Source organism: Eurosta solidaginis, chromosome 4 (genome assembly GCF_040869045.1).
Source record: "Eurosta solidaginis isolate ZX-2024a chromosome 4, ASM4086904v1, whole genome shotgun sequence".
NCBI lineage: Eukaryota > Metazoa > Arthropoda > Insecta > Diptera > Tephritidae > Eurosta > Eurosta solidaginis.
This window is the reverse complement of record NC_090322.1, coordinates 35,358,649-35,374,630: the sequence shown is the minus strand read 5'-3', so window position 1 is coordinate 35,374,630 and position 15,982 is coordinate 35,358,649. Positions and strand designations below refer to the sequence as shown.

The 15,982-nt window shown below is 40.5% G+C and overlaps 1 protein-coding gene across 1 annotated transcript; it reads right to left on the bottom strand.

The window, feature by feature from the left end:
- Window positions 1-11,131: 11,131 nt before the first annotated feature.
- LOC137248453 (putative gustatory receptor 39b) lies at window positions 11,132-15,964 on the bottom strand. Its single transcript, XM_067779387.1, has 2 exons — window positions 15,806-15,964; window positions 11,132-11,752 (listed from the first exon to the last, which is right to left on the bottom strand). Exons 1-2 carry the CDS (start codon window positions 15,962-15,964, stop codon window positions 11,132-11,134), a joined length of 780 nt encoding a protein of 259 aa, XP_067635488.1.
- Between the last annotated feature and the right edge of the window lie 18 nt (window positions 15,965-15,982).

Here is a 15,982-nt window from a genome sequence, read left to right as displayed (position 1 = left end):
GTATGGAGGATGATGAGGTGGAATCACCAAATCACTTTATGCTTGATTGTCCACCTTTTTCCAGAACTAGGCGAAAGTACTTCGGTCGCGACTTACTTGGATCCCCCGAGGATTTATCCAAAGTTGAGATCGGTATCATTCGGAGCATTATCGTTGCTACCCAACGATTCTCTAAGTAGCTAGATCTAAGTCACCGTTATTTTTGGTGTATGTGGTATCACAACGGACCTTCGTGTTGTCCAAGTGAGCTATACTTATCGGGCCAGCTGCCATATAACCTAATCTAGCATCGGTCTTTGGTCATTTTCACTTCATCAAAGTAAGGTAATGGAACCCTAAGTTAAGTCCGCTCTGCACGTCGGTGACTTTATCACCATTATCATTCCTGCCTGAACCAGTCTTGCAATCTTCTGACGACCGCCGAGCAGCTCAACTTCTTTGCACTCACACCATAGTTCGTTCTTTCAACAAGCTGGAAGCCTTTTACGTCCACAGTGGCGGTGAGTAAGTAATGGGAAATATGCTGTTGTTGTAGCGACCAGGACACTTTTTGGTGGTTTTTTTTTATCGTTAATACAACAACAAACAGAAAAGGACACTTCCCGAAGGCCTTGGGGAGTGTTATCGAATCGTCATTTTCCGCATGCATATCCGTTACGTTACGGTAACAAGCAGCATTAAAGTACTAGCCCGGCCATCTCGGTAACAATTTAGTATGACCACATGAAACCTTCTAGGCCATCCCGTTCTCCCACCCTAGATCAATGAGAAGCATCGGCTGTTAAAGAAACAGGATTCGCCACGGGTAGATGAGGTTGCGTTACGCAACCTCTTGCATCAATTTGGTATTTTAGTATCTTACCACAGGCATACCTGCCGCGGGTATATTCTAAGCCCCCTTCACAGATTGTATACACCCAGCTCGCTGGAAGTGTGCCTGCCTTTGTTCATGTGTTATGAATTTGCTTTCGCGCTCCTTTATCAGAGTCAAATCTGGTACTACGCATGACCCTTCTTCGAAGTTCGGCTCCATCAACGTAAATCCGTTGAAAGACGTTACAGCGTGGAGTTAACCAACTGGATGACATAGTACCTCTCCTTTGGTAACATTCAAACCCTGAATCCAAGGGAACTACTAGGCTCCTGCGTCCCATACTGACCATAGCACGGTAGTTTTTGACTTGCAAGTGCAGAACATAAGATACATTTCAAGCGAGGAATGGGAGAAGGCCTAGACAGTAGCAGAAGCATTAAAACCTACACAAACCACTCGAAATTGAGAAAAGAAAACTGGAGCTGGAACATACTCAAACCATCTGCAGGTTTATCAATTGTACCGACTTCCTCACTCATGCAGTGTTATCGAAGTAGGGGTCTATGCGTTGGAGATAGCAGTCAGACTGCTCGAGGGTAGTACTGTGCCAGACATTAATGTTACGATCTTTGTCAACAGCGAGGCGAGAAGCACAGCGATATTGAAGGGAAAGAAGTTGCAGATGAGGTCAGAAAATTTCCGAAATGGCCATAAGCGAGGCCGTAGCGAAAATCGAGGAATGTCGGATTGGGGCAATGGACTTGCTGTGGGCAAATCGGGAATCTTACGAGGCCTTAAGGGTTTTGTGTCCTTGTTTTCATAGTAAAGGAAAACTAAGCAAATCTACAGTGAGAGTACTTATGGATGTTATCACATTTCATTCCGCTATTGCACCAATGCTCCGACGGCGGCGTATATCAACAAGCTCCCTCTGCAGAAGCTGCCAGGATGAGGAGGAAGGGGAGTCGGTTCAACAGTTTCTCTGCCGATTTTCAGGACTGCAAACGAGAAGACTCAGATTTCTGCGCGCACGGTTTTTCGACAAGCCCTCGTGGCTCTACCTAACCTACTTTTGGTATTAGCTACATAGTCCAAATAAAGACAATTTAGCAATATTGAATATTAGAGTGATTTATTCAACAGTTTAGCGATTCGAATGTTCGCAGAAGGTGTATAAATAATCGGAATTCCCCAGAATTCGCTAAACTACTCTTTTATTTTGTTTCATGACTTACACATACTAAAAACACTCAGGGAACTTTGCTAAAATCATACAACTGCAGCTCCAATTTTAAAAATTTATCAAGTATTACCAAATTTGTAGCGGTCATTGTGAAAATCTGGAATGATAATAAAATATTTCTATTATCGAAAAGGTTTACTGCTAACGCAAACAATGCTTATGACGGATGCTAAGTCTCAGCAGACTGACGGTCTGGCTTACTTATTGTCAACAATAGCGGCATTTCTAAAACAAAAAAATTTTGCGCTGTTAAAACATTTTGTTGCATCTTTAGTTGTGCTGAAAATTGTTGTAATACAAGGCGATATTGCGCCATAGATTTAGTAGAACTCAGCACTTTAATGCTGCTCACAAGATGCTGTACTGTGATATCCTAAAAGTAAATTATTTTACGAAAGCATTAAAATCAAAGCTAAAGTGCTTACCAACTCCTTGCACAACAAAATCGGCAACATCACCAAGGGTCCGGCTATATAATAATATTGTCGATTTGGGTAGCCATCCAAACTAAATAGTATCCAATATATAAGTTAAGGAGCCCAAGGACTAGGGCTCCAAAATGTTAAAGTTGGGGGCCGCCCCGCAGCCCCATTGCAACCTGAAAAGATCCAAATAAAAATAGGTTTTTCCGCTTAACAATATTTACCATTTATTTACGTTCAATGTCAAAAACAGACTGACTCTATCATTCACTTAACCTAAGCTCTAAGCTTCTACATTAATCTAAGTGATTTCATAATTGCTGACACTGCACTTCCCACGGTTGGCCAAAATAATATTTTTCGCTTGTGTGGCGAATCACACGGCTTGCATTTTGTCCGCATATCATATCGCTTACGCTGCAGTTCCCATGGATTGCATTTTGTCTGCTTACACAATATGATATCGGATCGTTGGCTTTGCTTGTGTTTGTTGAAGTGTGGTGTCAGCACATTCTTACAAGTAAGTGTGTCTGCCCCCTTGTTAAGTACCCCCCCTTTAAACATCTGCTTCCCGCAGATGAGCTCCTTTTTCAGAAGTATCCTTTGCATGGCTTGGCTGGTCCTGATCTGTGGTCTGATTTAGTCTAGGAAAGTTGATTGTAGTAGTGAGTTTTCTCCAGATAATGTAGCATACGGCTGCTAGAACGGCCAAGGCAAGTGCGTCAAAAATTAGCGAAAAGTGAAAATTGTTGCCAAGTTGTTTAAGCTGATTAATATTTTCCATGCTCAGGCCGTGAATGTAGTTAAGGTTCAATTTTAGTCCTTCGCTCGTGATGTTTACCAAGGGCGGTGGCAGGGCCTGCGCTGTGCGTACTGATCTGCTGGTGAATGTTTGATTTCCCACCGTGACTGTTTCGTTGTTCAAAATAATGACGTACGTTCCATTTAGGGTTGTGGAGTAGTTCTTCCCTTGTAATAGGCCTTCAAAGTTTGTAACAAATATTGTTGAGTCTGTGATCATCTCGACGGTTTTGGTGTTGTCTGGTTCAAAGCGGCATTTGGCATCGCCACCTTTAACTAGCCTAGCTAGGCACCCGTTTTCCCGTAGTTTAGTCAGGGATTTGGGAGAGCAAATTGTTGTGTTGCTGATCGAAGGGCAATCCTCGGTCACCCCGAACGTTTCAACTTCGTTTATTAGCATTTTTTTATAGCTGAGGTCAACGTGTTGTCCTTTTATAACAGCGGCCCGTGTTATTAGGAGTCGGTAGCCATCTGGTTTTACCTTTGGCATTGAGAGTACGTACAAAAGTGTGCTACCGTTTGAATACACGGAGGCCGAACCGTACTCTATGGCTTCAATGGTGTTCTGATATGGTAGGGAATCTTCCTCCATTATGAGCCTTCCAATCTCGTCTTGATCAAGAAGATTTGTGTTGATTACGCCAGATTTCGCTATTTGGCACGCTTGGACGACTTCTGACACCTGTTCCTTCAAGATAAGGACTTTGCTTAGGTCAAGTAGTTCGATATTCTCCTCGCTAATGTTTTTGCTTATAGCGTTAATGTGGAGCATCGCTTCGTTTGCTTTCTCGATTGCCTCGCGGGTACCGTTGAATAGTTTTTCGTTGACCCGGTACTGGTGATTGTTGTTTATTATCACGTCATTCATGCTTCGAAGAATATAGTCCCAATCCGCTGCATCTGGAGACCCAGCTATCCACTTCCATGCTGAACCAATCCAGTCAATGGAACGTACCCTTCGTGATTTGCTTATTTGTAGTTCGTCGAGACGCAGCTTAGTTTGATTTAGGTGGAATTGTAGCACAGTCCGCACAGCCCCGCTTGTAATATCGTGCTCTGTTGACTCCATCAATTTGACCAAAGCCGTGTTGAAGTAGTTTAGGTCGACCACATGGACTAAACTGAAGTGTCCGTTCAGGATCCAACCACGCCCGTGCTCAATAGTTACTAGTGGGGAGCCATAATTGTAGATGTTGAGGCCGTACACGCCAGATATTAAAAATAAACTGTGTTCCATTATGGAGAGAAAAAAAACTCATTAGTGTTGGTAAGATTAGTATTGACCATTTTTTGTTTTTAGGCACTTTTATTATTTATCCCAGGGACGGTGAACTAATAATAAATGGTTACATAATGTAAATCTTGTTTTCTTTTGTATTTTTTCCTTTTATTATTATTATTTAAAGAACATTCTATTGTATAATAAAAAAAATCTTTCCACACTAAGGGAAGAGTTAAAAAAAATTAAATTTTTTGTGTGCTTTTTTGAATTTTATTATTTTACTTATGTGTTTTTTGTTGCGTTTAAATGTATTCCTATATCCTACCACCGTCCTCGGCTACCCATCGTGGTACTTGGAAGGTCCACAGGATCCGAGAGCATGGATATGAAAGGGAGGTAGTTTGTAATTCTTTACTTTTGTTTGAAAGGTAGCGTTAAAGGCTACTACCCTTGGATCCTGCCGCCTTACAAAAACTCGTGGTAAAGAAGCTGAGGAAAGAGGATAATATTTCTAAGAATTATTGAAATGTTTCCTCTTTACCCCCTTCTTTAAAGTTTTTTATGTTTTTTTTTTTTTTAATTTTTTCTATTTTTTCTATTTGTCTAATTTGCCTTTTTAGTAAGCGCATAATTAGTTTTTTGTTGTGGGCAGATTTCTTCTTAAGAAAAAAATTTATTTTTTATTTTGCCTCTTTTATTAAGCGTGTAATTAATATTTTTGTGGGCAGATATTGCTTCATTAAAAATTTTTTAAACGAAAAATCTTTTCCTCTGTTTTTTTTGTATTTTTTGTTTTTTTTTTTTTTCTTTTGTTTTTTGCAATATTTTATGTTTCCTCTTTAATCGCTTATGTGGTTTGTTATAGAAAAGATCTTTGATCTTGAAATTGACGCCTTTTTCGTGTCGTCTGTGCTATAGAATTTCAAATCTTTGGGCCCTTATTGGGACATCTTTTTGTTGTTGACTTCCCGTGGTGACCTTTTTATCTTTTTTTTTTTTTTATGTTGGCGTATTTTTTATCTGCGCTTTATGAATCCTTTTGCCAGTGTCTGTGAGCAATGACACTGTATTGTCTTTACCAACCGTTTCTTTTTTGTAAAGTGCCTTTTGTTTTGATTTTATCTGTTTATCCCTGACGTAAATCTCATCTCCTGGCCTAAATTCCTTAGCTCGTTTCCTTTTTTTATTCAATCGGAGATTTCTTAACTCCTGGTTTCTCTTGATTTGTTCCCTGATCTCCTTGTGGACCCTACTTTTGAAGTTGGTTAGGCCTTGGTAGTTAATTCTTTCGGTTCTGTTGAAAAATATGTCGCTAGGCTTCCTCTTTGTTACAGAGTGTATTGTTGTGTTGTAACGATCGACAGCAATATACACCAATTCCTTTGGTCTAGCGTTATTAATTTCTTTCCGGAGGCACCGATAAATCTCAATAATGGTAGAGTGGAATTTTTCGATCTGGCCGTTTACTTCACTTCTTTGAATTGGAGTCTGATATAGTTCGATTCCCAAACCTCTTATGTAGTTACATACCAATGGAGTCATAAATCCCCTCTCCTTGTCGGTGACTATCATTTTAGGAGTTGTGAAATAGTGTATTACTTTGGCTAGCTTAGCGCGGAGAGTGACGGATGCTTTATTTTTAATGTGAAAAAGCTTGGCAAATTTTGAAAATTTGTCTATGCAAGATAAAAATTTCTCCCCTTGAATTTCAAAAATGTCCACATGCACTATTTCGCATGGATATTTCGGCACTGGGGTCTCTTTTATCGGTGGTACTGCCGGATGCCTATCATACTTGTTAGCAAGGCAGGTTTCACAGTTAGAAGTGAAATTTTTTATCCTACTAGCCATTTTGGGAAAATAATACTTTTCCAAGATTTGTTCCCTATTTTCTTTTGAGTTTCTATGGGCCCTCCTATGTTCTGTCTCTATTATACCGCAAATCCTATCCTCGTTGGCCACATCCTCGACCACCCTCTGAGTTATCCTAATTTTGTATAAAAGGAAATTTTCTATATATACTTCTTGTAGGAGTTGTAAGTAACTTTCTGGAATCTTTATTCCATTTATGAGTGCCGGGTTTAGGCGTTCCTTCAAGGCTTCGGTTAAGCTGGACTTTTCAATTACATCTAGTCTCACATAATGACGAGTGAATCCTGGATGTGGGTTTTCAACACAAGTCATTGCATTCCCCTCCGTAAAAATTATTTGGTTTCGGAAAACGTTCAAAGGGGCTTCAATGTGTGGAATAAGGTCCGAAGAATCCTGTTCAGCACTGTGAGCTGTCCCCTCGTCACTTCTAGCTTCTGTTGGTGCATCGTTGGGTTCCGATGGTGCTGTCAAATGGTTTGCCTGGCATGGAATTCTGGAGGGAGCATCCGCCACGACATTCGATTTACCAGGAGTGTAAATCAATTCGTGGTTATACTCTTCTATTCTAGCCTTCCACCGCTTCAACTTGGCGTTATAGTTTCGACTTCCTAACGCAAAAGTGAGAGGCTGGTGGTCAGTGAAAATTCTAACTTCTTTCGCCCCATAGAGGTAGGATCTCAAGTTGTCTAGAGCCCAAACTATAGCCAACATTTCCTTCTCGTTTGTGGCATAGTTTTCCTCTGTTCTGCTTAAAGATCTTGAGATGTATGCGATGGGTCGATCTTTCCCTGTTTCTCCTTGGGATAGCACCCCACCAATGGCATAGTTTGAGGCGTCGGTGGTAAGGTTGAACGGTTTTTCGAAATCTGGAAATGCGAGAATATCTGAGGAAACGAGTAGTTTTTTTAGAGTATCGAAGGCCTGAAGGGCCTCGGAATTCATTTTGATACGCACTCTTCTAGATTGGTTTGCCTTGACCTGCGAATTCTCACCGCGTGTGAGATTGGTCAAGGGTTTAGCAACCTTAGCGTAATCTCGAATAAACTTTCGGTAATACGACGTCATTCCCAAAAAGCTTTTTAGTTCCTTAAGCGTTTCTGGGGGTGAGAGGTTCTCTATAGCTTGGACCTTTGAAGGATCTGCCTTCATCCCGTCGGATGTTATTACATATCCCAGAAATTCTACTTCCGTTCTCATAAACTTAGTTTTTTCCAAATTCACTCTCAAATTAGCATCCGCAAGCCGTTTAAACACTATCTCTAAATTTACTAAATGTTCGTCGGTACTTTTTCCAAAGACAATAATGTCGTCGACATACACGTAGCATATCCTCCCTATATACTCTTTAAGAACGTCATCAATCATTCGCTGGAATATAGCCGGAGCGTTTTTTAACCCAAAAGGTAATCTCAGAAATTCGTACTTTCCATTCATTGTTGAGAACGCTGTTTTGGGTATATCTGTTTCTTTCATTGTGATTTGGTGAAAGCCTGAGGTCAGATCTATAGTTGTGAAATATTTTGCGTTCCCTAAACTGGCCAGCGTTGCATTAATATCTGGGATAGGATAGGCGTCTGGCACGCTGACTGCATTCAGACGTTTGAAGTCCACTACCATTCTATACTGCTTTTCACCAGAGGGTTTGGGTTTTTTCGGAACTACCCAAATAGGAGAATTGTACGGGCTTTTGGATGGTCGTATAATTCCTTCTTCAAGCAACTCAGTAATTTGTTTTTCTACCTCTTCCCTCATGTTTGCAGGATATGGGTAACTTTTCGATCGATGATGCAGGTCCCCTTTTGAAGGCGTTGTAATTCGTCGGTCGGTTCATGTAGTTCACCTGTCTGGTTTGAACACTGTCGTCGACATCCATTCTTTCCGCAGGTCTTGGGGCTGCGGGTCTAGCAGGAGGTGCGGTGTTCGTCCCTTGATTGCCTTGGTATCTGTTGTAGGATGACCGGCCATTCCCTTGAGTATTGTTCCGATTCGTCCAGTTGTATGTAGACCGTGATCGAGGAGGTAACGGTGGTCTCTGAGTAACTTGTGACACGGTATTGGTGGGGACAACTACTCTATTTGGAGTGTTTGCATGGACTATTGTGTTCCTTAACGTTAGGTTCTGGATGTCAAGGCAGGCCGTGTACGCTTCTGGCAGTGTTTTTGGCTTCTGCACTATAAGCATACGTGACAATTCTGGACTGAGGCCCCGTATGAAAACATCGAGTGCCCTGTTACGGTACGTTTCCACAAGGACCGACACGGTTTCCTGGCTATAGTCATCGCACTTGATTTTGTTCACTATTAGAGACAACTGATGATTGACCGTTGCGTAGAAATCATCTAATTTTGAACCTCTCTGAGCTAGCTGATTCAGTTGGTGCTCTAAAGTCCTAATGTCCCTTTTGTCTGCGTAATGCAGTGATAATACCCTTTTTATTTCTACCCAATCGCTATCGAAAACATTATACGCTACCAGTGCTGCATCGGCAAAGCCACGGATTTTCTGCCTAATATGTTGCAGGATGGCACGATACAGGGGCCTTTCCTTGACGATATCGTAGTCCGACAGAATTCCTTCAACGCTGTGAACCCAAGAGATGTATTGAGAAGGGCTGCCTTCAAAAACTTGCAGCTCCTTCACGCAGTCGGGGAGTCTGCCAATATCCTTTAGGTCTTGCTCCGACAGTGGTGTTCGCACCGCTGCCAATACCCCCTGTGGCTGCGTTCTTACGCCACCCTGTTCTACTCTTCCCAATTGCTCATCGATTCTGGCAAGATTTTGTTCTAAACTCGCGTTATTGCATTCAATTTCCCCTAGCCTAGAGTTTAGAGCAACACCGTTGCTTGCTATACCCCCAAAGGCGTGTCTCAAGCCGCCTAATCTGCTCGAGCAGAGCATTAATGCCCCCATTAAGTTCATTAACTTTCGTGGCTAAAGCGTCCATTTCAGATAAAAAAAAAATTTTAGTTTGAGATTAAAAAATATATTTTTAAATTTTAATTTGGCACACGGTGGCTCTTTAAAAATTGTTTTTTATTATTTTTTTTTTTGTGTTACTTACTGGCGTTCGCGATCACCTGACGGGATAGTCCTTATAGCACAGACGATTTATTTTTTTTTTTTTGTTTTAGTTTTAAGGTTGTCCTTACACTTTGACAGTTTCCTGCAAAGAAAAAGAGGACTTTAGTTACATTTGTGAAACTTTTACCGTGTTCTTATGGCAACGGCGACATGTACCAAGTTGGCGTTTCACAGTACATTAGTCTTTAACTAATTATGGTTTTGGTCAGGGGAGGCTGTGTCACTCCTTTTTAGTCGTCGACAATCAGATTGAAGGCAACCTACTAAGGCACAGTTGCTCCACAACGCCCTGGACATATTGCGAATCTTTAGCGTGTTCTTATGGGTACGCTGAAAGTATCGCAAGTAACGAGTGACCGTTTCCAGTGTGCGCTGATGTGTACCCTGGAAACTTCACAAAAGGATAAGCCGGCCCAAGTGTGTTCTTATGTGTACGCTCGGGTTAACTTTTAAAGCCGGCCCAAGTGTGTTCTTATGTGTACGCTCGGGTTAACTTTTTCAGAAGGAAATTTTTGCCGTATCCTGAAGGGAGCGGCAAGTTGCATATTGCAAAAAAAAAAATTTTGTGTACATGACACGGTCACAGGAGTCGTTAACCATTTTTCGGCCTTTGGTATGGTGAGGTCCGTCCTAGAAGTATAGGTATACGGACTCACCCAGCCTGTGTGATTATACGTGCACTTGGAATAGCAATAGTGGGGCCGTAGGATAATTCACTTATAAAATGTTTCAATTTTCGTGTTGAATTTTATTCGCGCGCCAGAGGATCTTAGGGGTCACAGGCTCGCTTCTTTTAATATTATTCCTGTATAGCCCTCTGAGGGCTTTTAGGATTGGACGTAGTAACTTACTGCGTGTAGCATCACTTTTCACTCAACTTTTTGTTATTCACTTGTTTTTTTTATTATTCGTTTTACCTCTCCTGGGGAGAGGAGCTTTTATACCCTGGAGGGTCCCGAAGGGAATCGCAGAGTTAAGCTATCGTTATAACCGGAGGGTCCCCTCGAAGGTGAATCTCGGTTTTGGTATTTTCGTTATTGGCTGTACAAGCCTTAAATTATCTAAGCTGAGGTCTTGCCTCTCTATATTTTTTTATTCCTTTATCGGTAAAATTTCTATTATTTTTTTTTTCTTAGCACTCCACTATCACTATCACTTTGTCACTAATCACTATGGACTTCACATTTAAGGAGGTCCTTTTTGAAGGACCCACTTGCCAGTGGGTCCCTGCTCGGGCGCCAGTTAAGGAGCCCAACGACTAGGGCTCCAAAAAGTTAAAGTTGGGGGCCGCCCCGCAGCCCCATTGCAACCTGAAAAGATCCAAATAAAAATAGGTTTTTCCGCTTAACAATATTTACCATTTATTTACGTTCAATGTCAAAAACAGACTGACTCTATCATTCACTTAACCTAAGCTCTAAGCTTCTACATTAATCTAAGTGATTTCATAATTGCTGACACTGCACTTCCCACGGTTGGCCAAAATAATATTTTTCGCTTGTGTGGCGAATCACACGGCTTGCATTTTGTCCGCATATCATATCGTTTACGCTGCAGTTCCCATGGATTGCATTTTGTCTGCTTAGACAATATGATATCGGATCGTTGGCTTTGCTTGTGTTTGTTGAAGTGTGGTGTCAGCACATTCTTACAAGTAAGTGTGTCTGCCCCCTTGTTAAGTTATATTACAGATTATATCAAGTATATAAAAGATAAAGATGCCAAAGAGTGACCAACCACAAAAGTAATTGAGCAAATGGAATGCCTTACTAATGAGCGCATAGATCTCTTTGATGCACAGCAAATACGCCACCGAACCCAATTGCCCGTAATCAATATCCAATAGCTGCTGCTGTGGCGCCAAATGATAGGCTACAATTTGAGGCAATATTGCGCACAGCCACTCCAAATAGTGTTCCAATGTACGCACATACAAACACAATTGAATAACGCGTAAACGTATTGTTACGATGGCCCAAAGACTACTCCAAAAGAAACCAATATAATTCAACCACATTGATGTGATTATGAAAAGCGCGAGTCCCAGCAGCGAAAGCGTTACAAAGTAAATGATAAGGTAGTTTAAAGTCTTTATAAGCTCGCATTTTCGCACGTCCAAACGTAGACGCAATTTCAAAGCGACTTCGATCTCTTCGAGTACTAGGAGGAATTGAGCATGCTGCTTGCGTCTGTTTGTAGCCTCCATGAGTATTAATAAGGTTGTAAGCACTTGAAAGCTAAAGATTTTGATTGTCGCTACATAGGTGAGTAGAAGTGTTGGTAAGCTGTGACGCCACTATAAGCCATGCAAATAGAGATAGCAAACGGCTATTGCTAACAGACAAATATAGAAACGTTGAAGATTGTTGGTGCGTTCGCGCTCACTAGGAAACAAGCATTGTTTAGTTTGGCTTCGTATGAAAGTTGATTGAAGCTCGACGGAGTACTCGCCCACGCAAGACTTGTTATAAATACCAAAGAATATGCACAGCTGAGCCAAAAGCGTATTATTTGTACCATGTTTTTGTGGTAAGAAATGGATTTAGTTTATGACAGTGTTGTAGAATTCTGCAAGCTTTGGCCTTATCTAATTATCATACACATTTCAATTTAAATTAAATAATTTTAGATCTAGATAATTCTATATTGCGATGAAAGTTGAAGCATGCCATTTTAGTAAGTCTCCACTCATCATTTACCGCTGCGTTATTATTTTCAGAGCCGCGATATTCTCATTTTGTTTCAATCGGATGGTCATTCTTATTCATACTCTAAGTTTCCATCTTTATAAATGGCTCTCCCTCTCGTTACTGGTTATCACAGGACAGTGGTACAAGTCGATATTAGGACCTTCTATAGTGGGCATACCCTGCACGCTGAAAATTCCACAAAAACGGTAGTCTTCTTATCGCTACAAGAAGAACCATCCGAAGTCTGCTGAAACGCCATATGTACAAAAACACAATTGAGAGACAATTTGTGGGTTTTTGGTTGCAAAGAAACGTCGCATTGGTTTTGAACGAGTGTTTTGCCGCGGTACGCATAAAGGCGAATACTTTTTCTACGGTAAACAAGAAAATACATACAATGACTGCAGCCGGCAGGGTATTGAAATCATGTTTTGCGACTTCAACGCTTTGTTTGCCCTACAGTGAGAAAATTAAGATATATCCCAACGGGCAAAGGCTGATTTACTTCGCTGCGGCTCGCAGTAAAGTCACCTGCAGTATCAGGTTTCAACATAAACGGATATAAAGCTACCTGGCTGTCGCCGAATCGGAACACCTCATCATTACCTTGAAATAGCGAAGATTTGCGTACGTATCTGTGCAGCGTAGAAATTACACGCAGTGATGCAAGAGAAGTATGCTCTCGAGAAGCTGCACCGAAACAGTCGGATTATGATTACCCCATCGGCTCGAATTCCTTTTCGACAAGAGTAATATTCGACCTGTCAGACCATAGATTTCCCGTTAAAAACAACTGGTATGATGCCCAGTCATGGGTCATGCATATGGGCGTAGCAGCACGTGGTGCATTCGATCGGTGAGTGCTAGGAGCTTGCTAAAGGGAGTACTTTTCCTCTTTGTTAGATAGCGAGAAAAATGACTAACCCAATATTAAAATCGCTGAGAACGGAATATATGTTCCGCCAAACGACTATGGCGAAGTAAAAATGGCAATATCCCGTCTAAGGAATTAAAACGCCCTCGAGCTGTTCAAACACTATCATATGTCTCTATCTTGCAGTCCAAAGGTGGTTGGTCCTCGAAAAGCGACTTCGCAGATCGCGCTAACTACCGTGGAATCACTCTGCTTAACGAACCCTAAAGTCAGCAAACTGATTGGACCTTATCAGTGCAGCTTCATGCATACTAAATCTACTATGTACAAATCTCTGCGATAGGCGGAGAAAACATCCGATAACCGAGTCGAAAAGCACATCTTATTGTAGACGATGTTGGTGATCAACTTCATGAATGGATGTGGCAAAAGGGAAGAGCGATTCAGTGTTCATATTAGTCTAGTATAAGTCTCGGCATTTGTTGAGAAATGACAGTGAGAGATTATCCGCACTCAGTTGAAAATTACTTTAATTTCCTTATCGCTAGATATGAATAATGTTACAGTTAATTATTATCACAGCCAAACATGCCACAAGCTAATAAATTTGTTTTTCTCATTTCATACTTCAGAGGACCATCAAACTTTCAGCTGTCAAAATGGAACAACAATTGAGAAGTTTGTTGCGTGTCTGCATATTTTTCGGTATATATGTGAGTGCAACAAAGAGAATGTCACCGGAGAATCCAATCTACTATCTACAAAGTTGCTATATTTGTATACTCCACAGTGGCATTTGTACATTGTATTGTAACGAGTTGAGGGAAATTCCGCTTATTTGAAACCTTCTGCTAACGTTCGAATCGCTAAACTGTTGAATAAAACACTCTACTATTTAGTATTGCAAACTGGTCTTTATTTAGATTACTTCAATAGTACTACTTCACAATTATACTCCACAAGCAATTGCGTGTTTAAATCAAAACTGATTACTGACTACTCAGCTTGTTGCGGCTTTTATACTCTCCGTTGCTTCATTCGATTATTTCTACTAAGGTCTAGTAATTTCGTGAACTTCATGCTTGTTTACCAGCCATCTACGTACATGTATATTTGTAGTTTATAATCTCTCGCATAGCCATATGCGTGTGTATATGTGAGTACTACTTCGGCTGATGATAACATGTGTTTATGAGTATCTCTCCGTTGCCTTGTATGTATGTGTGTTACAGAATTTGGATGAGGCTGATGATCGTAGTAATATTTTGTCTGATATTTGGTGGTTCATACCAATTGGCGTTGTAATTTATGTTATGTTTTTATGTGTTATTTATGTTATTTGTGCGATAAGTGCAAGAAAATGGTAAAAATTACAAGTTTAGCAAAATATTGTTTACACATTTTGTTTAATAAATTTTCGCATAAGTTTAGGCGCATGCGATCGATATTGCTATTGCCTTTGATTTAGTTGAATTAAGAGATAGTTTATTTAATTGAGCCCACTCTCCTATGCGTGTTGATTCTTCATTCAGCCTGAAAAATAGGTCTTCGGAAAGACCAATTAGACGAGACATGTATATTTGAGTATCATCGGCATAAAGATGAATGGAGGCATTGCGACAACAGGCGACTATGTCATTAATAAAAAGCGTAAAGAGTATTGGACCTAGGATAGATCCTTGCGGAACACCAGATTTTATGGAATTTAAATTTGAGACTTTATCAGCACATTTTACTTATTGAAACCGGTTACAGAGGTAGCTTTGCATTAACTTTATGGCATATGGGCTGAAGTTAAAACTAGTTTCAAGTTTGTGAATTAGTACTTCAAAATCAACCATGTCAAAAGCTATTGAGAAATCCCAAAGCACGAGCACGGTAATTTCATTATTGTCAAAGGCCGGACGTATATCTTCAAGAATCTTAAGCATGGATGTTGCACAAATTTGCCCCTTCTAAATCCCGACTGGACTTCGGATAGCAAATTATTATTATATATATGGTGAGTTATTTGCATGCTAATAGTTTCTCAAACACCATAGATAAGGCAGGTAACAAACTTATTGGTCTAAATTCTTTGTAAGAACACGGAGACCTCGTTTTAGGAACCGGAATAATATTTGCAATTTTCCATTGACTAGGAAACCTACTGGACATAATTGAGAAATTAAAGATATGTGTTAGCGAAGCGGTGGCGTAAGGTGGAATAAGTTTTATTAATCGTATGCTAATACCGTCAAATTCCCGCGGCATTAGACTTTATAGCAAAAATAGCATCCAGCACATCGCTTTCGGTGACCACTGAAAAATCAAAGGCACTTATATCCAGTCTTCTGTCTACACAGGTTACAGCGATTCTGTCATCGATATCATTCTTATTCACATCATTATATTTTTCGATATTGTTTGTATTACCACACATGAAATACGAGTTCATAACATTTGGGTCGTGGCTGCACTCAATGTTATGCTTTTTACAGACTCCAAAAGATCGAAGATTTTTCCAGAGCATTCTCGTTGGCAAATTTGTTTCAAATTTAATATTCAGGAATGCTACTTTAGCATTCCGAATGAAAAGGGTAACTTGATTTCTCAGAAGGCGGTAATCTTCCCAGTGCTTATCATCGCGATATCCCTTCCATTCCCTGTAAGCCCCCTCACGTTTTTTTATGTGTTTTAAAACCTCCGGTGTGAATCAGGGCTTTTTATGGCCCTGGATTTTAAAAGATTTTAGCGGAACAAATCTATCAAAAAGGTACCAAATCAGGTTATTAAAATATTTTACCTTCTCGTCCAAATTTGAAATGGACAAGCAACCACTCCAATCAAGACAAGAGGCTTCTTCATTAAGAAGCTCCATATTAACACCTTTGAAATTTCTGTAGGTTATTACAGATTCGGGCTCTGCTGTATTAAATTTCAAATCATAGCACAAGAAGAGCATTCCATGGTCAGAGATACC

Excerpts from the sequence above, each read along its gene's own strand:
- LOC137248453 (XM_067779387.1), bottom strand. The coding sequence starts at position 15,964 with ATGCTCTTCTTGTGCTATGATTTGAAATTTAATACAGCAGAGCCCGAA. Across the intron at positions 11,753-15,805 it reads TTTCAAATTTGGACGAGAAG|TGGCGTCACAGCTTACCAAC; the intron begins GTAAAATATTTT and ends CATGGCTTATAG.